Source organism: Hyla sarda, chromosome 1, assembly GCF_029499605.1.
Source record: "Hyla sarda isolate aHylSar1 chromosome 1, aHylSar1.hap1, whole genome shotgun sequence".
In the NCBI taxonomy this organism is placed as follows: domain Eukaryota; kingdom Metazoa; phylum Chordata; class Amphibia; order Anura; family Hylidae; genus Hyla; species Hyla sarda.
In genome coordinates, this window is record NC_079189.1 from 368,273,963 (window position 1) to 368,298,630 (window position 24,668).

General features: G+C 41.3%; 1 protein-coding gene across 1 annotated transcript in view; it reads left to right on the forward strand.

Moving 5' to 3' along the window:
• Positions 1-24,668, forward strand: part of LOC130275329 (annexin A1-like) — a 62,375-nt gene that overhangs the window by 29,867 nt on the left and 7,840 nt on the right. Inside the window, exons 4-10 of the mRNA XM_056523195.1 lie at positions 618-712; positions 2,189-2,302; positions 2,391-2,481; positions 4,378-4,457; positions 7,774-7,830; positions 21,157-21,250; positions 23,187-23,282. Coding sequence (XP_056379170.1) covers positions 618-712; positions 2,189-2,302; positions 2,391-2,481; positions 4,378-4,457; positions 7,774-7,830; positions 21,157-21,250; positions 23,187-23,282 — 627 coding nt within the window. The remainder of the gene's footprint in view (positions 1-617; positions 713-2,188; positions 2,303-2,390; positions 2,482-4,377; positions 4,458-7,773; positions 7,831-21,156; positions 21,251-23,186; positions 23,283-24,668) is intronic.

Consider the following 24,668-nt stretch of genomic DNA (forward strand, 5'->3'; position numbering starts at 1 on the left):
CATAGAAGTGGTATTTTCCATTTCAAACTTAACTGATCCCTGAAAAATTCAGATTTTGAAATTTTCGTGAAAACTTTGAAAATTGCTGCTATACTTTGAAGCCCTCTAATGTCTTCAAAAGGTAAAAACATGTCAACTTTATGATGTCAATATAAAGTAGACATATATTTGTGAATCAATATATAATTCACTTGGAATATCCATTTTGCTTTCAAAGTTTTAAAGTTAGAAAAATGCTAAATTTTTTTAATTTTGATGAAAGTTTGGGATTTTTCACCAAGAAAGGATGCAAGTAACAACAAAAATTTTCCACCATGTTAAAGTAGAATATTTCACGAAAAAACTATCTCGGAATCAGAATGAAAGGTAAAAGCATCCCAGGGTTATTAATGCTTAAAGTGACAGTGAAAATTAGCTGCGTTCTTAAGGGGTTAATGGGTTAATACAGTTATATTAATGGGGCCAAATGGTGTACATATTATGGTTTTACACTTTATGCTTGATCTTGTTCCCATGTTGGCATAACAATTCATAACTGAATAGTCACATACTGTGTTTCTGTGATGTTTACCAAAGGAGGTTGCAGTTCATACAATGCCATGTTGTCATCTTGGTAGGTGTCGATGAAGCAACAATAACTGACGTTTTGACCAAAAGGAACAATGCTCAGCGCCAGGCTATTAAGGCAGCATATCTGAGCTCTGCTGGAAAGGTAAGTGCAGTGAATCTTTAATAAGGCTTTATTTATAAACAATTTAGAAAATCAAGCATAAAGAAATTACAAACAGCCGAGCAAAATGTCAGTAAAACCCAATAATGTAGACAAGGTTCTGCAAAGAGTCAAATAACCATTACGGAAACCAGAGAACAATGGGGAAATCACATAATCAAAAAAATTGCAGAAAGATGACATAGGACATGTGAGGACATGTGAGGACAAACCGAGAGGACATCCCGACTGACCATACACCCACAGCCACTGTTAAAATTATCACTAAAAATAATTTATGAAGATTTATTAAGCAAAATGCAACATAATTCTAGCTTAAAATCCACCAATAAAATTGAGGTATATATTATGCATTAAATATATTATCTGTTTCAGACACGTTCTACACCTAGACAGTTTTAGAAGGTGTGTGAATTAATAACACAGTAGTAATGTGTCAAGATATATTAATGTTGAGTGCCATTAAATTGACACAAAATGTTGGTATAAATACATAGTAAGCCCACCTAGCGCTGGCATGAGTAAGAGAAAAGTGTCCAACATGTCTGGCAAGATCTGCCAAGTCTTACACTGTCCTTCACTGTTGATATAAATTTGGCACAGTTTCTGCCAGTTTCTGTAGAATCTAAATACAACTAAAGCACTCTCTACAATTGATGATCTATTGATCTATTGATTCCCATTTCCCACTAAAATGTACAGTACATTGACCCGTGTTGTGGCATAATAAAACTAAAAACTAGTAGGCTTAAGGAGCACAATAAATGATATACCTCTCTACATTGTGTGAAATCCTTAGGCTAGGTTTACACGGTTATTTCCGTGCTAGGAAAATACAGGTGGACATTCCAAACACATAACAGTTTCAGCCAGTGCTAGGACCAGGAATGAGAATTCTCATAGACTGCAATGCATTTCCGAGCAGAATCGCCAGAAAGGAATGACAACACTATTCTTTCTGCAGATGAGGGAATCAGGAAATTCCACCGTGTGAATCAAATGGACTCTGCTGTAGAGGAATTTCCAAGCTGAATTTCCTACCGGAATTAATTCTGCTCAGAGATTCCGCTACAAAAGAAACGTACCATTTAGATTTGTTTTGCTGGTTAAAGCCAGATACTGAAACATGTGCTTGTAATCTGTTCTTATTTTCTGATTGTAATTTTCTATAATTTTTTGTGCATTTTTATGGTCACAGGTGACAATAGTGAGGAGCTGTCCAAATGACATAAAAACTGAATTTAAACAATAGGTCATCTGATGACACATTCCTTTTAACTTCCAGACATTTCCAGAGAGCACAGCCCAGAAAGAGCAATACATGGAACACATTTTTTCCATCTAACATAAAAACGATTTAATTTAAAAAGCTATAATGTCAAAGAACATACCAAGAAATAACAAAATATATGTTGCTGTATTAAAATAGGTTTGTTATCATGCATTTTATGTTTATAGCCTCTAGAAGAAGATTTGAAGAAGGCCCTGTCTGGGCGCTATGAGGAGGTTGTGTTGTCTTTACTGAAAACCCCAGCTGAATTTGATGCTCAAAATCTTAAACATGCCACCAAGGTACAGTATGGAACATGCTATGTGTTTCATTGTTGCCAGGGACTATAAGACATCCATGTAACCACTAGTAAACTTTTATTCTTTAAAGGGGCTGGGAACTGATGAGGATACTCTTATTGAAATCTTAGTATCAAGAACAAACAAGGAGCTCAGAGATATCAATAGGGTTTACAGAGAATGTAAGTATTGCCAATTATTGGCATAATCTTTTGAGGTTCTTTACTCTGGGGTGTATATAAATATATGACATACTTGCTGTAAAACTTTAGATGTGGAATCTACCAAAATTCTGTAACAATATTGCAATGTTAGTGAAAGCGGCGTTATGCTAAGAATGTTTTCACATCCCCATCTTACCTTATCTGCTATGGGCATGCTGTAGAATTTCAATGAGGAGTTAATTTATTACAGTTCAATACGTGAATTCAGCAGCTAAATCCACACTAAGGGTAGTTTCAGACGAGCGGATCCCCAGCGTATTTTACACTGCGGATCCTTCGCCGAAGGACCGCCACAGGGTGCCTTTAGATGTGCTTGCTCGGAGTGGCAATATGCTGCTACGAGCAGACACACTGCGATATGCGAGTCGCCACGTGCTTGCGCAGTATACTCGCACATTGAGGCTGCTCTCGGTCTAGCTCAGGGAGCAGGGGGAGCAGCCTTGATGTGTGACTCGCACATCGCAGCAGTGTGTCTGCTTGTAGCGATGTAGTACTGCTCCGAGCAGGCACATTTAAAGGCACCCTATAGAGGTCCTTCAGTGGCAGATTTGTAGCATAATATGCTGTGGAACCCCTCGTCTGAATGTACCCTTAGAGTACATTCACACGAGCGGACCCTCAGCGTGTTTTACGCTACAGATCTGTCGCTGAAGGACTGGTGCATGGTAGCTTTACATGAGCCTGCTCGGACCGGCAATATGCCTCTACAAGTCGCAGCACGCGCAGCTCTCGGTCTAGCTCATGGAGCCGGGGGAGTGGCCGCCATGTGTGCGAATACACCGTGCATGTGGTGCAACTCGCACATCGCTTCAGTGTGTCTGCTTGTAGCGGCGTATTGCCTCTCCAAGCAGGCACATGTAAAACCACCCTGCAGTGGTCCTTTAGGGGCAGATCTGCAGCGTAAAATACACTGTGGGTCTGCTCCTGTGAACGTACCCTTAGGGTACGTTCACACGTGCGGATTTTCGCAGCCTATTTAGCTGCAGATCCGCTGGTGAAGGCCCCGCTCTATGCTGGCTTTACATGTGCCTGCTGGTAGCGGCAATACGCCGCTACCAGCAGACACAGTGCAGCGATGTACATCGCGGCCACTCTCCCTGCTCTGAGCTAGGCAGAGAGCAGTGTGCCTGCTGGTATTGGTGTATTGCCGCTATGAGCAGGCACATGTAAAGCCAGCATGGAGCGGGCCTTCACCAGTGGATCTGCAGCGGAAAATATGCTGAAAATCCGCGCGTGTGAATGTACCCTTTGGATACGTTCCCATGTGTATTTTCTGCTGCAGATCTGTTGCAGATTTGCTGTAGCAGCTTTTGCTACCCATTGAAGTCAATGGGCAGACAGCTCTGCAGCAGATCTGCAGCAAAAATACGCAGGTGTGAATGTAACCTTAAATACACAATGATTTTAGTGCAGACTTTTAGCCCTGTTCCAAAGTAATTTTTATGGAATGTGTGAACCCAGGGTAGATTTTGCAGATTTGTTTCAACATTTCTGGGACTGTGTCATGTGAATGGGGAATGCAGAAAATTGCATGCTTGCTGCAGAACAGCTTAATTCAGATTAATGGAACTGATTTTGAGTTAAACAACTTTCTGCAACACATTTACCATATCTGATTTTTCTTTGAAAAATAGGAGAATGATAAGCTATCCGTCTGTGGTTAATATAAGTGTATAATAATTTTTCCATGTTATATAAGTTAAGGGTGATTATACAAAAAGAAAAAAAAAAAAAAAAATATATATATATATATATATATATATATATATATATATATATAACATTTCATTAATTCATTGCTTCTAATGTTGTGTTAATCACTGTGTTAAGTATAAAACAACTTTTTTGTTCCAGTATACAAGAATGATCTGTCGAAGGATATAACCTCAGATACATCTGGAGATTTCCAAAAAGCATTGCTTGCACTTGCAAAGGTATTTCTTCTATATTGATTTCTGCAATATGTACATATGTGCCATAGAGTAAATCCATGGTATGGAACTGTTGGTAAGAGTGGGCCTAGCAAATGTTGGTAGAATCCCTATTGTTCCTGGATATCAAGAACATGTGCAGTATTCTCCCCTTTCTATGTTTACACAGCAGAAAATACTGCTATTCCACTCAAATGCTGCAGAAAAGCAGACTGCTGATTTTTTACAATTTTGTGGAATTTAAGTGGAATTCCAGTGGAATTCAGATGGATTTCTGTTATTTCAAAACACAGATTCTGTTCCAATTAATGGGGCTCTGAACGGAATTCCACAACATTTAAAAACATATCTTATAATTTTGAGGAATCCAGTATGCAGAAATTCCACTGTGTAAATGAGACACTAGAATCCCCTTTGAAATTAATTTGCAGTAAATTTTGTGGAATTTTCTAGCAGAATTTTATGTTTAATTCTGGACAGAAATTCATGATCATGGAAATTCCAGCTGCAGAGGAACTGCACTGTTTGCAAACATGATCATGTAAGAGGTGTGAAGGATAAAACAAACATCAGATAATGCATTTCTATTATATTTCACAAAATTTAATAACGTACGTGAAGGGACAACACTTCTTGCGTCAAGCTCCTGTTAAGAAGGTAGCAGGGGCTCACATAGGGATCCCTGTAGGTAGGAGCTGATGAACAATGTTGAGTGTAAAGCTGGTGTTTCCTGTAAAAGCTGTACTAGGCTAAGGAAGCTTCAAGCTGGGGAATTGGGGGGGGGGGGGGGAGGGTGACTGGGGTTTTGGCAGGTAGTTGGGCCCAGTGGTCTGACCTCATGCGAACAGACACCTATCTAACACAAATAACCTGTACGCTAATCAAGAAGGGGCGTGGAGGCGTGCCAACTGTGGCCATTCAGCAGCTTAGCTCCCCCTCCTTGACACTTGGCTGAGAAATAAAAAGCTAATTTTAAACTTTGACAACCACCATCAGCTCCAGGAAAGGTACAGTTTGATCTTATCAGCTAACAATCTCCTTTTTGTTCTGGTGGGAGACTGGGTGGAAAGCCATATTGAGCCCCGTGGACACCTCATGACTTTCATGGAAAGCTTCTTGGGCACAGGGAAGGTCACCCTATGGCCAAATACTGTAGATTTGGTTACCCATCTACTCCTTTCTTTCCTCTCTATGTATTGTACATCACCAGCACTAAGTCTCTGTGGGGACACTCTGCAGTGGTCACTTTTACTTCTTTGCACTGTGGTTTTCAGACACAAGCCTTGAAATTCAACAGGCGTTGAATGAGTTAAGAGGCCGCCTGCAGGAATTGGGCCTTATGTAATACAATATGTGTGGAGTCAGTAACAGACACAGCCAGTAACCACCGCCCTTTCCTGCAATGAGCCTTCTGTTCACTGTTGGCATTCAGCGAGGCAGACGTGGATTGTGCAAGATGTCTGCTTGTAGATAAAAGGGTTTTTCCCCCTTTCTCCTGCTGTGAGAATCTAGAGTAAAGCTGGCTTCATATGAATATAGGACTAAGTCCAGGTATATGATCTTGCAATAATCTACGAAGAGGTGTATATGCTGTATACATACTATAGACATCAAATATTGACCTATGCATGGGGTCTTTGTGTTGTGAATTGATCACCTAGAAATGTATCCATGCTTTTCTGAGTTAATTTCAAAGTAGGGTAAATAGTGGTAACTAACAGGTCAAATAAAAACACACTGCACTAGGGGATTTCTTTATGATTTCTAAAATGATTTTCAAAAATGGTCCCTTTTGGAGGTAGCTGTCTGCTGGCGTTTATATGCACACAGAGGTATCGGAAGAAGGAATGGCTTTGTCCAAGCCGTTTAAAAACTATTTTTGAGAGTAGCAACAGATTTTGTGCCAGAAAAGTAAAGAAGCAATGTTTTTTTACAAGCTGTTTAACAGGATTCCCATTTCGGGCGTGGCAACAGGATTGACATCCTAGAAAGTGCACAAAAGTGACGTAAAACCCTCTAAGAACTGCATTTTCACAATAAGTGTGTAACAAAAATTTGCCATCAGTTAGAATAGATTTTGCACTGACAAAACAAATGCAGAACATGCAGAACATGCAGAACATGCAGAACATGCAGAACATGCAGAACATGCAGTGCTGCTTTACTACAATTATTGTATATGTGTGGTTCGTCTCCTACCTCACTGCTATCTCTAAAATGGCTGCTGAAGCTATGTGCATAGGCTTTTATAGTGCTTTTGAAGTCACCCCTATACTGCCTCCTGATTGGCTGGAATAGCTGTTTGGAAGGCAAACTCCAAACTCAGGTCTAGCCAGACTTTGGGCAGCAGGGTTGCAGCCTTGATTGGATGAAGCAGACATGTAATCCCCTCAGCATCTTCCTGCACAGACAGGTTAACCCTTTACACAAAAAAGCATAAAAGTAAATTGACAATATATCACAGTGCAATAAATTAAATATTTACACCTGAGTAGTGGGCCCGGAGCAGACACGCTAGGTGACTTCCACCTGAGAGGTCCAAAATACAGGTGTGTTCCGCACCGGGACGGCACACTATGGATTCGGTTCGCTTATCTCTGGTGTCTATGTATAGGTCCCAATAAGAATACACTGTGGATGTTGGTGAAACTTTCTTTATTCAGGTGATTATTAATCCAAAGAATTGCAGTAACTGGACTGCTGAGGGCCCTATTATATGACCTGATGCTCTAAAATAAATGAGTTTCTTGTTTAGGGTACGTTCACGCATACAGTATTCTTTGCATATTTGATGCGCAGGATTTGTAACTGCCGATAAGAAGCTGTGATCAGTCATTTAGTTCACATTGAAATCTGAGCAGAAAATCCTGCGTATCAAATCTGCGTACATGTGAACGTACCCTTACAGTGCCTTTATATGACTTGAGTATCAATCAGTTAGGGCCATATTAACAATCGCTGGATCATTCCTGCAATCAGACATCAGCCACATAGCCCCTATAAGGGTATGTTCACACAAGCATATTTTCTGCTGCAGATCTACATGTGAACGTACCCTTAAATGGAGAGATTATTTTTTTTTTGGACAGGTCTGATCAGCTGATAAACAAGCGTTTGCTGTCCTTTCGGATCATTGCTGTCCCTAATACACAAGGTGATAAATCTGTAGACAGCTGTACCTAAACTGCATGGGTACATATCCTAAGCCTTATCTAGTAGTGTGTACAGGATACATTTATATGGAAATATTGTGCTGGAATGCTTTTTCTTTCTATTGTATTTCTGGTCTAGTGATAACACAAATGTGCATATATTATAGGGTGACCGCAGTGAAGATGCCCGTGTAAACAGTGAACTTGTGGATAATGACGCCAGGGTAAGTGCATCTTTTTTTAATGACAATTCTGTGTTATGTCTATGTCAATGAACAAGGATGACAGTGTGTGTACTCTAGAACAATATACTGTAAACAACCTTATACAGCACATTATATGTCATCTGTTCCCGAACCATTTTTACAGCTAAATATAAAATGTCTGGTACAACATACCTACATTTGTTGGCATCCATTTTACCTTTCTAACCACAATTCATGTTATCAGTCCGAATTTGGCGTAAACATAGAAGCATGGCCCCATCCTGTCTTGTTTGAACGGTTCAGGCTAGGGGGGTGGTGAAATGTTGTGGGGGACATTTTCTTGGCACACCTTGGGCCCCTTAGTACCAATTGAGCATTGTGGAAACAGGACAACCTACCTGAGTATTGTTGCTGACCATGTCCATCCCTTTATGACCGCAGTGTACCCTTTTTCTGATGGCTACTTCCAGCAGGATAATACATAATGTCACAAAGCTCAAATCATTTCAAACTGGTTTCTTGAACATGACAAGATCACTGTACTCCAGTGACCTCCACAGTCACCAGATCTCAATTCAATAGAACACCCTTGGCAGGGATGGCTCTTGCCATAGGCAAAATAGGTTTCTGCCTAGAGAGCTATCTTCGTGAGGGCTCCTACTGTGGCCAGTTTTTTTTTGTGAAGTCGCCGATGCTGCACTGTCTCCTCTATCCGGCTGTCAGGAGCAAAACTGTCACATTACATACACAGTAATTACTACTCTTTATATGATGTGACAGTGCTGCTCCTGCACCGCCGCTGCACGCTCCTCTACTATTATGCAGGGCCGACCCTAGAAATCTGCTTACCCCTCCCTTCCTTCACCTCCTCCCTCAGCTGGGCCGACTAGATGCTTAAAGCGTACCCCTCAGATCCAACACATTTTTTTTTTTTTATATATCACTCAGTACCTAATCCTGACCATGTACATCTTTTGTGTTTAGCACCTTAATAAATTTTTTTATTATACTTTTAATTTAGCTCACTAGTCTGAATTCCTCTCAAAGGGAAGAGGCGTGGCCTCACTGTGCAGGTCTCCGCCCCCTTCCTCAGTATGCTGTCTGCTCACATCTCCCCTAGTATTAGCAAAACTACAACTCCCAGCTTGTCCTCATTGAGAGTAGTGGCACACAAGCTGACAGTGAGAGGATTTTTCCTCGAGCTGTGAGTCCTGCACTCACAGCTGTCAATCAAGGAAGTGTGTCCATGCCATAGGTGATGATGCATGGACACAGCAGGACTAGTATTTGTCCAAGCAGGCAGGGGGGGCAGTTGTTTGACTGGCTTTTTCAGTATGAAATACAGAAAATTGTCTAATGAAAGCAATCGCAAAACCTATTGGTTTTGCATGCTTTACAAAATATTAAAAGTTTTTGTATCTGACGGTGCCCATTTAACGTGAAGGACCTTTGGTGATGTTACCATCATATGACCAGTTACATGTTGGGGGCAGAGCTTTAACATACAGAATAGGAGAAATAGTTGCTGAAGGAGCTTTGGCGATGCTGTGGAGGAGGCGGGGCTGAGCTAAAGTGGAGATCACATGATTCCTGAAAGCCACTACTATCCTGTTCTGTGTGAAGAAATCTGTACCTCAGTGTTATCCTAGAAGTGAAGTAAAGGGAGGGAGTTTGGTACAATGTGTCACCCCAGTAGTAAGGTAATTACATGTGGAGGGAGTTTGTTACAGTGTGTCACGCCAGCAGTAAGGAGATTACATGAGGAGGAGGTTTGTTACAGTGTGTCACCCCAGTAGTAATGAGATTACATGAGGAGGAGGTTTGTTACAGTGTGTCACCCCAGTAGTAAGGAGATTACATGAGGAGGAGGTTTGTTACAGTGTGTCACCCCAGTAGTAAAGAGATTACATGAGGAGGAGGTTTGTTACAGTGTGTCACCCCAGTAGTAAGGTAATTAAATGTGGAGGAGGTTTGTTACAGTGTGTCATCCCAGTAGTCAGGTGGAGGGAGTTTGTTACAGTGTGTCACACCAGTAGTAAGGCAATTACATGAGGAGAGGGTTTGTTACAGTGTGTCACCCCAGTAGTAAGGTGATTACATGAGGAGGGGTTTGTTACAGTGTGTCACCCCAGGTGATTACATGAGGATAAAGTTTATTACAGTCTGTCACCCCAGTAGTAAAATAATAACAAAAGTGGGAGGTTTGTTACAGTGTGTCATATGTTATATTACAGCCACAAGTTTTAACCCACTTGTAGTATATTTATGTGCTACTATCCAAAATGCCATATTGAATCCTAAGATTCATAAAGAAATTGTCTTAAAATTGTGATAAAATATAATTTATCAAGTATTTAAGAAGATTAGTTCTCTATTTATCCAAGTGTGGAAATACTTGATTAGACTGAACAGGAATTCACTATGATTCTAAAGCAAATACAAAGTAATAAAAAATCCACTATATTATACACTGCTCAAAAAAATAAAGAACACACTTAAACACCACAATGTAACTCCAAGTCAATCACAGTTCTGTGAAATCACACTGTCCACTCAGAAAGCAACACTGATCGACAATTAATTTCACATTATGTTGTTCAAATGGAACAGACAACAGGTGAAAATTATGGGTAATTAACAAGAAACCCCCCAATAAAGGAGTGGTTCTGCAGGTGGTGACCACAGTCCACTTCTCAGCTCCTATGCTTCCTGACTGATGTTTTAGGTCACTTTTGAATGTTGGTGGTGCTTTCACTCTAGTGGTAGCATGAGACGGAGTCTACAACCCACACAAGTGGCTCAGCTAGTGCAGCTCATCCAGGATGGCACATCAATACGAGCTGTGCCAAGGAGGTTTGCTGTGTCTGTCTGCATAGTGTCCAGAGCATGGAGGCGCTACCAGGAGACAGGCCAGTACATCAGGAGACATGGAGGAGACCATAGGAGAGCAACAACCCAGCAGCAGGACTGCCACATCTGCCTTTGTGCAAGGAGGAGCAGAAGGAGCACTACCAGAGCCCTGCAAAATGACCTCCAGCAGGTAACAAATGTGCATGTGTCCACTCAAATGGTCAGAAACAGACTCCATGAGGGCGGTATGAGGGCCCGACATCCACATGTGGGGGTTGTGCTTACAGCCCAAAACCATGTAGGACTTTTGGCATTTGCCAGAGAACACCGAGATTGGCAAATTTGCCACTGGTGCTCTGTGCACTTTACAGATGAAAGCCGGTTCACATTGAACACGTGACAGACTTGACAGGTCTGGAGAGTCTGGAGATGCTGTGGAGAACGTTCTGCTGCTTGCAACACCCTCCAGCATGACCAGTTTGGCAGTGGGTCAGTAATGGTGTGGGGTGGCATTTCTTTGGGGGGCCGCACAGCCCTCCATGTGCTTGCCAGAGGTAGCCTGACTGCCATTAGGTACCTAGATGAGATCCTCAGACCCCTTGTGAGACCATATGCTGGTGCAGTTGGCCCTGGGTTCCTCCTAATGCAAGACAATGGTAGACCTCATGTGGCTAGAGTGTGTCAGCAGTTCCTGCAAGAGGAAGGCATTGATGCTATGGACTGGCCTGCCCTTTCCCCAGACCTGAATCCAATTGAGCACATCTGGGACATCATGTCTCGCTCAATCCACCAACGCCACGTTGCACCACAGACTGTCCAGGAGTTGGCGGATGCTTTAGTCCAGGTCTGGGAGGATATCCCTCAGGAGACCATCTGCCACCTCATCAGGAGCATGCCCAGGCATTGTACGGAGGTCATACGAGCACGTGGAGGCCACACACACTACTGAGCCTCATTTTGACTAGTGATGAGTGGCAGGGGCCACATTCGAATTTGCGATATTTTGCGAATATATTGATGGTTATTAGGTTCGCAAAATTTGCATATTCGCTATGTTCGTTCACTTTTTTTCCATGCGAAAATAGAAAATTTGCATAAAAATTTGCATGAAAAAAACTGAATATTCGTCATTACGAATATATAGCACTATATTCTAAATATTCGTAAAATAGCGAAGTGCCAATATTCAGAAAAAAAATTAGCATTACAAATATTAGTGCTCAACACTGATTTTGACATGTTTTGAGGACATTACATCAAAGTTGGATCAGCTTGTAGTGTGGATGTCCACTTTGATTTTGAGTGTGACTCCATATCCAGACCTCTATCAGTTGAGAAATTTGATTTCCATTGATAATTTTTATGTGATTTTGTTGTCAGCACATTCAACTATGTACAGACGAAAGTATTTCATACGATTAGTTCGTTCATTCAGATCTAGAATGTGTTATCTTAGTGTTCCCTTTATTTTTTTGAGCAGTGTATCATATAACAACACTGCCACCTACTGGAATAAAATAAAACAAAAAAGATCAACGCAATGGATTTTTGTAGCTTTAAACCGAAATGGCAATAATACGGTTTTCAAGGATGTTGTTACCTAAAATATACACCATGGATTAATTTATTATTTGTCAATGTAATAGTATTTTTTTCTTCACAAATGGTGTTTTTTTTTTTTTTTATATGATTTTTAAAGAAAAAATCATAACTGTACACTACTACTTTTCACAGGCTACAGAAGCTCTGTTACATTGTTAGTCTTGGATTTAATTTGCACTCTGTGATGTATTGTGAAATGGTGGGAAAATCTGCTATTGTGCCTGATAAAGTCTATTGGACATTTATATGCTGATAGACATTAGAGATAAATTAAAGGGGTACTCCAGTAGAAAAAAAACATTTCAAATTAAATTGGCAAACACCTGGAGGGTGTTAAAACTCACAGTACCCCTTGTTATGTTCCTTTAGGGGTATAGTTTCCAAAATGGTGCCACTTGTGAGGGATTTCCCCTGTCCTGGCACTATGGGGGTTTTGTAAAAGCGACTTGGCCCCCGAATTCAATTCCAGCCAAATCATCCCTCCAAAATCCTAAAATGGCTCCTTAAAGCATGACACAACATTTAACAGTGCTTTTTCTCCATTAACTCCTTTTAAAAAATGAAAAAATTGGGTAAAAATTGAGGTTTTGACTTTTCTCCTCCAATTTACTGCTATTACTATAAAACACTTGAAGGGTTAACAAACTTTCTGAATGTTGTTTTAAATAATTTGAGGGGTGCAGATTATATAACTTGGTCATTTAGGGAGATTTCTAACATTAGGGCCCCTCAAATCCACTTCAAACTGGACTGGTCCCTGAAAAATTCAGACTTAGACATTTTTGACTTTGAGATTCTTGATCATCTCTGAGATGTTTCTACACCTTGTTTGAAGTCACCAGTGGTAAATTCAGGTGATTGGACAGAATTTGGAAATACACAGCCCTGTCTATATAAGGTCTCACAGCTGACAATGATATCACAGCAAAATCCAAGCCATGAGGTAGAATGAACTGCCTGTTGAGCTTAGAGACAGGATTATGTTGGGCATAGAAACAAAGAAAACTCCTCCAACACTCAACGGGATAGATTAGGAGCTGATACGGTGAGGGAATTGTATTACCCACTATGCAAAGCGTTTCACGGAGAATCCACTTTCTCGGAATGGTTAAGGAGGCATTGCATTGTGGGTAATAAAATTCCCTTACCGTATTCTGATCTCAGCTCCTGATCCATCCCGTTGTGTGTTGGAGGAGTTTTCTTTGTTTCTATGCTGATTGTTGGTGTGGAGCGGCTGCAGAGACCTGCATTTCTATACACATTACCCCATTGTTGTACTTGGTTCGCAGTACAACTCTCCTTGGTAAGCGCAGTTCATACCCAGTGTTACCAATTGTCTCAAGGTATCACACTACGGAGCGCATCCTGTTGTTTTTTTTTTTTAAATCTTTCTAGGATTATGTAGAGATTATGCACAGATCTGGAGAATGGTACAAAAAAATGTGTGTTGCACTGAAAGTTCCCAAGAACACAGTGGTCTCCATAGTTCTTAAAGAAGTACTGTCATTTGAAAAAACTTTTGACTCATCTAGACATGTCAAAATTTTAATTGCAGTGGGTATTAGTTCTGAGACCTGATGTGAATGCAAGTTATACGCCGGCTAGTTTAAAAGGTACTTCATCTGTCAATCAAATTTAACATTAGTCTCTGCAATAAATGAGTAGAAAAGAGTGTCCTGCCAGGGAGTGAAGCATGCCCAGGACGCTTCAGCATCTGTAAGGCTGGGTTCACACTACGTTTTGTCCCATACGGGAGCGCATACGGCAGGAGGGAGCTAAAAGCTCGTGCTCCCGTATGTAACCGTATGCGCTCCCGTATGCCATTCACTTCAATGAGCCGACCGGAGTGAAACGTTCGGTCCGGTCGGCTCATTTTTGCGCCGTATGCGCTTTTACAACCGGACCTAAAACCGTGGTCAACCACGGTTTTAGGTCCGGTTGTAAAAGCGCATACGGCGCAAAAATGAGCCGACCGGACCGAACGTTTCACTCCGGTCGGCTCATTGAAGTGAATGGCATACGGGAGCGCATACGGTTACATACGGGAGCGCGAGCTTTTAGCTCCCTCCTGCCGTATGCGCTCCCGTATGGGACAAAACGTAGTGTGAACCCACCCTAACTCACAATCAGCAGGTCTCAGGACTGAGAACTGGTGCAATCTAAACATCTGACTTGTCTGAAAGACATGTCTAAAGTTTTTTTTATTGGACAGCTTTAAATTAAAAGACACTTGAAACAACCAGTTCTCTTCCACACCTGAAATGGGCTTACACCCACCCTCATCAAACCTGAAAGTGCTCAAAGGGGTACTACCGTGGAAAACTTCTTCTTTTTTTTTTTTTTTTAATCAACTGGTGCCAGAAAGTTAAACAGATTTGTAAATTATTTCTGTTAAAAAATCTTAATCCTTCCAATACTAGCTGCTGAATACTACAGAGGAAATTATTTTATTTTTGGAACACAGAGCTCTCTGCTGACATCATGACCACAGTGCTCTCTGCTGACATCTCTATCCATTTTAAGAACTGTCCAGAGTAGGAGAAAATCCCCATAGCAAACATATGCTGCTCTGGACAGTTCCTAAAATGGACAGAGATGTCAGCAGAGAGCACTGTGTTTCAAAAAGAAAACCATTTCCTCTGTAGTATACAGACCCTAAAAAGTACTGGAAAGATTAAGATTTTTTAAAAGAAGTAATTAACAAATCTGTTTAACTTTCTGCCACCAGTTGATTTAAAAAAAAAAAAAGTTTTCCACGGAAGTACCCCTTTAACCCCTTAAGGACAATGGACGTACTCCTACGCCCCCGTTTCCGAGTCCTTAAGGACCGAGGACGTAGGAGTACGTCCTGTCCATTCCCGGCCCCCCGCCGCTAGCCGGAGGGGAGTCGGTGCCCGATGCCTGCTGAAATCGTTCAGCAGGCATCGCGGCATATCGCCCAGGGGGGTCATTATGCCAGAGCCTGCAGGGGTGAGGTGGCACTGGTGCCACCTCACGATCGCCCTGATTCGTCGGCCGGATTCCCGGCCGACCAATCAGGGCGCCTGCTGCGGGTGTCACTCCCGCACCAGCTCCGCCCCTCTTCCGGAGGACGTGAGCGGGACGTGCACCCCTGGTGCTGGGGACCCCGATCCCCGGCGTTAATGTTGGGATCGGGGGCCCAGGAGCGACGACGGCGGCGGCGGTGGCGGGACTGACCTGCAGCGTCGATCAAGCAGCAGGAGGTGAGTGACAGCCTCCTGCTATTGCTTAGCAACAGCTCCCAGCATGCAAAAAGGGCATGCTGGGAGCTGTAGTTATGCAACAGGAGGAGGCAGACCACCACAACTCCCAGCATTCCCTTATGGGCATGCTGGGACTTATGGTTTTGCAACAGCTGGAGGCACATTCTTTCTATGGAAAAGTGTACCTTCAGCTGTTGTGTAACTACAACTCCCAGCTTGCACAAACAGCTAAAGTGCATGCTGGGAGTTGTAGTGGTGCATCTGGTGGTTGCATAACTACAACTCCCAGCATGCCCGTTGGCTGTCGGTGACTGCTGAGAGTTGTAGTTTTGCAACAGCTGAAGGCACACTGAGTTAAGTAGCAAACCAGTGTGTCTCCAGCTGTTGCATAACTACAATCCCCAGCATCCCCAGCCAAAGTAGTATGCCTCCCGCTGTTGCATAACTACAACACCCAGCATGCCCTTCCGCTGTCCGTACATGCTGGGGGTTGTAGCTTTTGCAACAGCTGAAGGCACACTGGTTGCAAAACACTGAGTTTGTTGCCAAACTTGGTGTTTCACAACCAGTGTGCCTCCAGCTGTTGCAAAACTACAACTCCCAGCATGCACTGATAGACCGTACATGCTGGGAGTTGTAGTTTTGCAACAGCTGGATGTCCCCCCCCCCTAATGTGAATGTACAGGGTACACTCACATGGGCGGAGGATTACAGTAAGTATCCGGCTGCAAGTTTGAGCTGCGGCAAATTTTCTGCTGCAGCTCAAACTGCCAGCGAGAAACTACTGTGAACCCCCCGGCCATGCGACTGTACCCTAAAAACACTACACTAACACAAAATAAAATAAAAAGTAAAAAACACTACATATACACATTCCCCTACACAGCCCCCCTCCCCAATAAAAATGAAAAACGTCCGGTACGCCACTGTTTCCAAAACTGAGCCTCCAGCTGTTGCAAAACCACTACTCCCAGTATTACCAGACAGCCACTGACTGTCCAGGCATGCTGGGACTTTTACAACAGCTGGAGGCACCCTGTTTGGGAATCACTGGCGTAGAATACCCCTATGTCCACCCCTATGCAAGTCCCTAATTTAGGCCTCAAATGCGCATGGCGCTCTCACTTTGGAGCCCTGTCGTATTTCAAGGCAACAGTTTAGGGTCACACATGGGGTATCGCCATACTCGGGAGAAATTGTGTTACAAATTATGGGGGGTATTTTCTGCTATTACCCTTTTTAAAAATCTAAAATTTTTGGGAAACCAACATAAATTTTTTTTTTTTTTTTTTACATATGCAAAAGTTGTGAATCACCTGTGGGGTATTAAGGTTCACATTACCCCTTATTACGTTCCCCGAGGGGTCTAGTTTCCAAAATAGTATGCCATGTGGTTTTTCTTTTGCTGTCCTGGCACCATAGGGGCTTCCTAAATGCGGCATGCCCCCAGAGCAAAATTTGCTTTCAAAAAGCCAAATGTGACTCCTTCTCTTCTGAGACCTGTAGTGCGCCAGCAGAGCACTTCTCACTCCCATATGGGGTGTTTTCTGAATCGGGAGAAATTGAGCTTCAAATTTTGGGGGGTATTTTCTGCTATTACCCTTTTAAAAAATGTAAAAATTTTGGGAAACCAAGCATCGTAGGTAAAAAAAAATTTTTTTTTTTACATATGCAAAAGTCGTGAAACACCTGTGGGGTATTAAGGTTCACATTACCCCTTGTTACGTTCCACGAGGGGTCTAGTTTCCAAAATGGTATGCCATGTGTTTTTTTTTTTGCTGTTCTGGCACCATAGGGGCTTCCTAAATGAGGCATGCCCCCAGAGCAAAATTTGCTTTCAAAAAGCCAAATGTGACTCCTTCTCTTCTGAGACCTGTAGTGCGCCAGCAGAGCACTTCTCACCCCCATATGGGGTGTTTTCTGAATCGGGAGAAATTGGGCTTCAAATTTTGGGGGGTATTTTCTGCTATTACCCTTTTTAAAAATGTAAAAATTTTGGGAAACCAAGCATTTTAGGTAAAAAAAAATTTTTTTTTTACATATGCAAAAGTCGTGAAACACCTGTAGGGTATGAAGGTTCACTTTACCCCTTTTTACGTTCCCAGAGGGGTCTGGTTTCCAAAATGGTATGCCATGTGTTTTTTTTTTTGCGGTTCTGGCACCATAGGGGCTTCCTAAATGCGGCATGCCCCCAGAGCAAAATTTGCTTTCAAAAAGCCAAATGTGACTCCTTCTCTTCTGAGACCTGTAGTGCGCCAGCAGAGCACTTTTCACCCCCATATGGGGTGTTTTCTGAATCGGGAGAAATTGGGCTTCAAATTTTGGGGGGTATTTTCTGCTATTATCCTTTTTAAAAATGTAACATTTTTGGGAAACCAAGCATTTTAGGTAAAACATTTTTTTTTTTTACATATGCAAAAGTCGTGAATCACCTATGGGGTATTAAGGTTCACTTTACCCCTTGTTACGTTCCCCGAGGGGTCTAGTTTCCAAAATGGTATGCCATGTGTTTTTTTTTGCTGTCCTGGCACCATAGGGGCTTCCTAAAGGTGACATGCCCCCCAAAAACCATTTGTCGCTCCTTCCCTTCTGAGCCCTCTACTGCGCCCGCCGAACAATTAACATAGACATATGAGGTATGTGCTTACTCGAGAGAAATTGGATTTCAAATAGAAGTAAAAATTTTCTCCTTTTTACCCCTTTCAAAAATTCAAAAATTGGGTCTACAAGAACATGCGAGTGTAAAAAATGAAGATTGTGAATTTTCTCCTTCACTTTTCTGCTATTCCTGTGAAACACCTAAAGGGTTAATACACTTATTGAATGTCATTTTGAATACTTTGGGGGGTGTAGTTTTTATAATAGGGTCATTTATGGGGTATTTCTAATATGAAGACCCTTCAAATCCACTTCAAACCTGAACTGGTCCATGAAAAATAGCGAGTTTGAAAATTTTGTGAAAAATTTCCAAATTGCTGCTGAACTTTGAAGCCCTCTGGTGTCTTCCAAAAGTAAAAACTCATAAATTTTATGATGCAAACATAAAGTAGACATATTGTATATGTGAACCCAAAAATGTTTTATTTTGAATATCCATTTTCCTTACAAGCAGAGAGCTTCAAAGTTAGAAAAATGCAAAATTTTCATTTTTTTCATCAAATTTGGGGATTTTTCACCAAGAAAGGATGCAAGTTACCATAAAATTTTACCACTAAGTTAAAGTAGAATATGTAACGAAAAAACAATCTCAGAAACAGAATGATAACTAAAAGCATTCCAGAGTTATTAATGTTTAAAGTGACAGTGGTCAGAATTGCAAAAAACGCTCTGGTCCTTAAGGTGTAAAATGGCCTGGTCCTTAAGGAGTTAAAGGGGCACTCCGCCACTAAACATCTTATCCCCTATCCGAAGGATAGGGGATGAGATGTCTGATCGCGGGATGGCAAGAATGTTGTTGATATTAGTATAAGGCAAACGTAACCACTAACTACTATATGCTGTGTATGAATTTGGTCAGCACTCCGGTGAAAAACTTATTTTTATTTATTTATTTTTATAAATCAACTGATGCCAGAAAGTTAAACAGATTTGTAAATTACTTCCATTAAAAAATCTTTTTTCTTCCTGTACTTATTAGCTGCTGAATACTACAGTGGAAATTATTTTCCATTTGAAACACAGAGCTGTCTGCTGACATCACGAGCACAGTGCTCTCTGCTGACACCTCTGTCCATTTTAGGAACTGTCCAGAGTAAAAGTAAATCCTCATAGCAAACATATGCTGTTCTGGACAGTTCATAAAATGGACAGAGGGCTCCTGAGCGACTTCAACCCTTGTACCTCTACTCCCCACGCAGGGTTGTCCATTCCTATCTCTTTTCCGAACTTACTGCAAGTGACCTCGATGCTCAATTGAAACCCTGGAGTGAACAGTTATACTTGCTGAGTACTCCCCTGCCTATGTTTCTGTCATGCCGTATATTAATGACATCCATGTTGCAAATATTGCTCCCCACTGGCAAAGCTTGCAATTACTGTTATTGTTTCTTGTTTATTTTTGAAAAATTAATAAACTCGCATTGTGAAAAAAAAAAAAAAAATGGACAGAGGTGTCAGCAGAGAGCATTGTGCTCATGATGTCAGCAGACAGCTCTGTGTTTCAAAAAGAAAATAATTTCCGCTACAGGAAGGATTAAGATGTTTTAATAGAAGTAATTTACAAAGCTGTTTAATTTTCTGGCACCAGTTGATTTAACAAGTTTTTCACCGGAGTACCCCTTTAAGGACTCAGCATTTTTCCATTTTTGTATTTTCATTTTTTCCTCATCACCTTCTAAAAATCATAACATTTTCAATTTTGCACATAAAATTCCATATGATGGCTTATTTTTTGCGCCACCAATTCTACTTTGCGGTGACATTGTGCGACAAAATTGAAGAAAAAATATCATTTTGTAACTTTTGAGGGCTTCCGTTTCTACACAGTGCATTTTTCAGTAAAAATGACACCTTATCATTATTCTGTAGGTCCATACGGTTAAAATGATACCCTACTTATGTAGGTTTGATTTTGTTATACTTCTGAAAAAAATCATAACTACATGCAGGAAAATTTATATTTTAAAACTGTCATCTTCTGACCCCTATACCTTTTTTATTTTTCTGCGTACTGGCCGGTATGAAGGCTCATTTTTGTGCCATGTTCTGAAGTTTTTATCGGTACCATTTTTGCATTGATTGGACTTTTTGATTGCTTTTTATAAATTTTTTAATGACATAAAAAGTGATCAAAAATACGCTATGTTGGACTTTGGATTTTTTTTGCGCGTACGCCATTGACCGTGCGGTTAAATTAATGATATATTTCTATAGTTCGGACATTTACGCACACGGCGATACCACATATGTTTATTTTAATTTTAATTTATCCAGTTTTTTTTTTATAGGAAAAGGGGGGTGATTCAAACTTTAATTAGGGAAGGGTAACTTTTGGTAACTTTTTTTTTACAGTTTTTTTTTGCAGTGTTATAGCTCCCATAGGGACCTATAACACTGCACACACTGATCTTTTACCCTGATCCCTGCAAAGTCATAGCTTTGCATGGATCAGCGAGATAGGGTCTCGATTGCTCAAGCCTGTAGCTCAGGCTTGGAGCAATCAAACCCCGATTGGACGCGACAGAGCAAGGTAAGGGGGTCTCCGCTCGCGTCCTAGCTGATCGGGACATCGCAATTTTATCGCGATGTCCAGATCAGCCCGAGCTGCCGGGAAGCATTCACTTTCACTTTCAGAAGCGGCGGTCAACTTTGATCACCGCATCTGAAGGGTTAATAGCGTGCGGCACAACGATCGGTGCCGCTCGCTATTAGCCGGGACTGGGCTCAGGGTGTACAGGTACACCCTGAGTCCTTAAGAAGTTACAATTCTTACATGTAGACATATAGTAAAATGTGACTGTAAGGCTATATTCCCATTTAACATTTGTACAGCTTTTCACATGTTTTCTTTTTGCTAAAATTTTCTTACCAAAAGAAAGCACAAAAAAAACACTTATGTAACTGGTGCATTTACGTGAACGCTCAGAGTTCCTCTCCATACAATTTACTAATTCTCTGTTACTATCAGTTCTTGTAATGTTTATTCTTTTATATTTTAATTTTTTCCTAGGCCTTATATGAAGCAGGTGAAAAAAGAAAAGGTACAGATGCTTCAGTGTTCATCAGTATCCTTACAACACGCAGTTTTCCCCACCTCCAGAAAGGTAAGTTTACAAGTGTAGAGCAACACAGATCAAATACAGAGAAATTGGGGATTCTTAATTTAGAACCACTAGAGAGAAATCTTCATGTGTGATTCCAGCCTGAAATTGTTATTTCTATTGGTATCATTTGTGGTAAAATTATTTGTCTTTTCCTTTATTAAAAAAAAAAAAAAAAAAAACTGTTACAAACCAAGCAGCAGTACTATGATAATGGGAAGGACCATTTATTTAGGCCCTTTTCACACTAATAATGCTCAGGACTGTGCCCTACTTTTTCCAGTACCCCTGATTGCTATGGGTACTGGGATAATAAGTGCTAGCCATTTTTTGGGTTAACACTAAGCCTCTGTGTAGCAATGGATGCCAGAAGATAACTTCACTAATAGGTCAAAAATAAGTTTTTAAAAAAGATATTGTGCCAAAATCTGTCTCACCCTGTGCTTTTTGCCCAGGAAGCCCTGTGATATTCAGTAGAAGTACTGTAGTAAAGGCAGCACTAGCTTACCTTGTCCTGTACCCAGCCCAGATATTCTGCAGTACACAGCTTAGCTGTAAGGCTGGGTTCACACCACATTTTTGCAATACAGTTCTCGTATCAGGTTATTGATAAAAAAAAAAAAAAAAGTATTCCTCAAAACCTGACTAAACTGTATCAAAACATGTGTACAAATTTTAATCCGTATATGGTGGAAATTATGTCCGGTTGCATCCGTTCTTTAAGAAAAAAAGGTATACAAGTTTAACTTTTCATTCCATTAGGAATAAAGTTTCACTTGTCTGATTGAAATTCCAAGAAAAAAACTGTGCAAAGTCAAAATCGATATTTTGAAAACCGTATGGAACTGTGAGTATATATGGTTCTGTACGGTTCCCATTGACTCCCATGTTAAAAAATAAAATGTATACGTTTCTATACGGTTTTTCACCCGGACCAAAAAAACGTGGTAGGCTATGGTTTTGGGTACTGGAAAAAACTGACAAAACCGTACAGGATGCAAAGCGGAAACAACCTGATGCATCTTTTGGCATACGGTTTTCAATGGAGAGTCAATGCATACGGTTTTCAATACGGTTCTGTGCGGTTTTCAAATTGAAAACGTATACGGGAACTGTATTGCAAAAATGTGGTAGGAACCCTAAGCAAAATGTAGTCAGGGTAAAGATGTTGCGCTGATGTGTTGTGACATTGGAATGTCATGCCAGTGTGATATCTTCAGCTCTGACTAGATTTGTATGTGTTCAGTAAGTTCAAAAGAATAGGTCTTCAATAGTGTTGAGCTCGAATATTCGAATAGCGAGATTTAGAATTTTTTTTCCACAGTACACAGTACAATGTGTGGTCCTAAGAAGGTGAACATGCGAATGCAAATTTTATGCGAATATTGGCACTTCCAGAGGACACTGATCCCTCCCTTCCTTAAGATTGTGGGCCAATGAGAAGGATGCAAATACAGTTGTCAGAGGTTAGCAACATCCCTTGCAACCAATAGGAAAGTAGTTAGTTGAAAGATATAATGGTGCATGTTGCTAATTTTATTACAAATTTTGCATGAAAAAAAGTGAACGAATATTGGAAATTCGTGAATATAGGACAAATATTCATCGAAATATCGCAAATTTGAGTATGGCCTATGCCGCTCATCATTAGTCTTCAATTCAGTTTTCTCACAACTTTCTGTTTGTATTCTCCCTGGGTCAGGGTAGTCCTAGGGATATTTATCCAAATCATCATCATGCACATCTATGTCTTTATTCTTACTGTAACTTGAAGAGTTACTCTCGAATGTTTACGTGCACACATTGATTTCTGCTTTACTATAGAGGAAATTCCTAAAAGAATCACACATCTTCACTTTTCATAAGCTTATCGATTGAATGCTTACATTCTTAGAAGTATATTTTATGTCTGAATCCATTTACAATGTTTAAATTGCAGTTTTTCAAAAGTACACATCATACAGCAAACATGATATGAGCAAAGCATTGGACCTGGAAATGAAAGGAGACATTGAAAATTGTCTTACTGCCATAGGTATGTACTAATGGATGAACTAGTATAGATTGAAAGGTTATAGACTCAGTTGATAACTAAAGGTGTGTATCCAGGTGTGTATTGTCTACATTAAACTTTAATCACTGTAAAATAACAAGAGAAACTACTTGGTAAAGTACTAACAGACCATGTTTATCAAAACTGTTTTCATTGTTTTCCATAAAAACGTTTGGTAGTTCAACTTTTATTGCTTAAAATGTTATAGGATAATAGCATAATGTAAGTTGCAACAAATCTGTATGGATATTTGATTAGAGACATACATAGTGTTTTTGGAACCTGGGGCAGATCCAATAGTTGCTGTCCAACCCCCATGTATCCCTACCCCACCCTGCCCAGAGCCATATTGTTACTGCATAAAACATTTTTTTACAGAATGTGGCAAATAAATCATAGGGTCTTTTCTTTTTTAACTTGCATCCCACCTGTATATACAATCTATAGAACCCCAAATGGTAATAATGTCCCCTGGTCCCCCAGGTCTCCCACAGCAGTTAGGTAGTTCCCCCATAAGCTAGGTAGGTCAGTGTCACGCTCCATGCTCCGGCCACCTGCACAGGCCACGAGCGAATTGTTCCCTTGTCCCCAGCTGCCGACGGGGCTTGGATTTGCATCGCGGGACGCTCCCGCATGCGAATCCCAGCCTGTCACTCACCTCTCTGCTTCCAAGGTGTCTCAACTCTGGCACGCACTGGAGCTCAAAAATTTAAAGGGCCAGTATGCCTATAATTATTGTGTACCATTCTATAAGTTCATGCACCTCCCACACTTCCCTGCCGGATCTTCAGTGCCCCTAGCCTGAGATTAAGCGTTCCTTATTGCCTGTTTGCCTTACCCTTGTATCCAGACCTTCCGCTACATTTTAAGACTCCGCACCTTTGCCGCCTGCCTTGACCTTCTGCTTCTTTTGACTATGCTACTGCCTTATCATTCGGTACCTCTCCTTGCCATGCTACCTGTGTGGTTGTGCCATGTCGGGAGTAGAGACCTGGGCGTCGCCTGTCTTAGCAAGCCCATCCTGCCTTGCGGCTGGCTCTGGTGAAGACCAGCGGCACCTTAGACTCCGCTCCCCTATACGGTCCAAGTCATCAGCCCCACAGGTTAGAGGATCCACATCCAGCTCTGTTACAGTCAGTTGTTAGGTAGTTCCCTCATTATGCAGCTAGCCTTAGGCAATCCCCTCAGTGGGCAAGTACCCCTTCAGTAGACAGGTAATTCCTCCTTGCCCGCCGGAAGCCAAGAAGCCCCCTCAGTATTCAGTCACCACCTGTGCCAAGGCAGTGGTCACACTTTGCTCCCAGTGTTTTCAGGCTGTAGCCTACACCAACAGCTGGAGCTCTCTGAACTGGGCATCGGGTGTCCTGG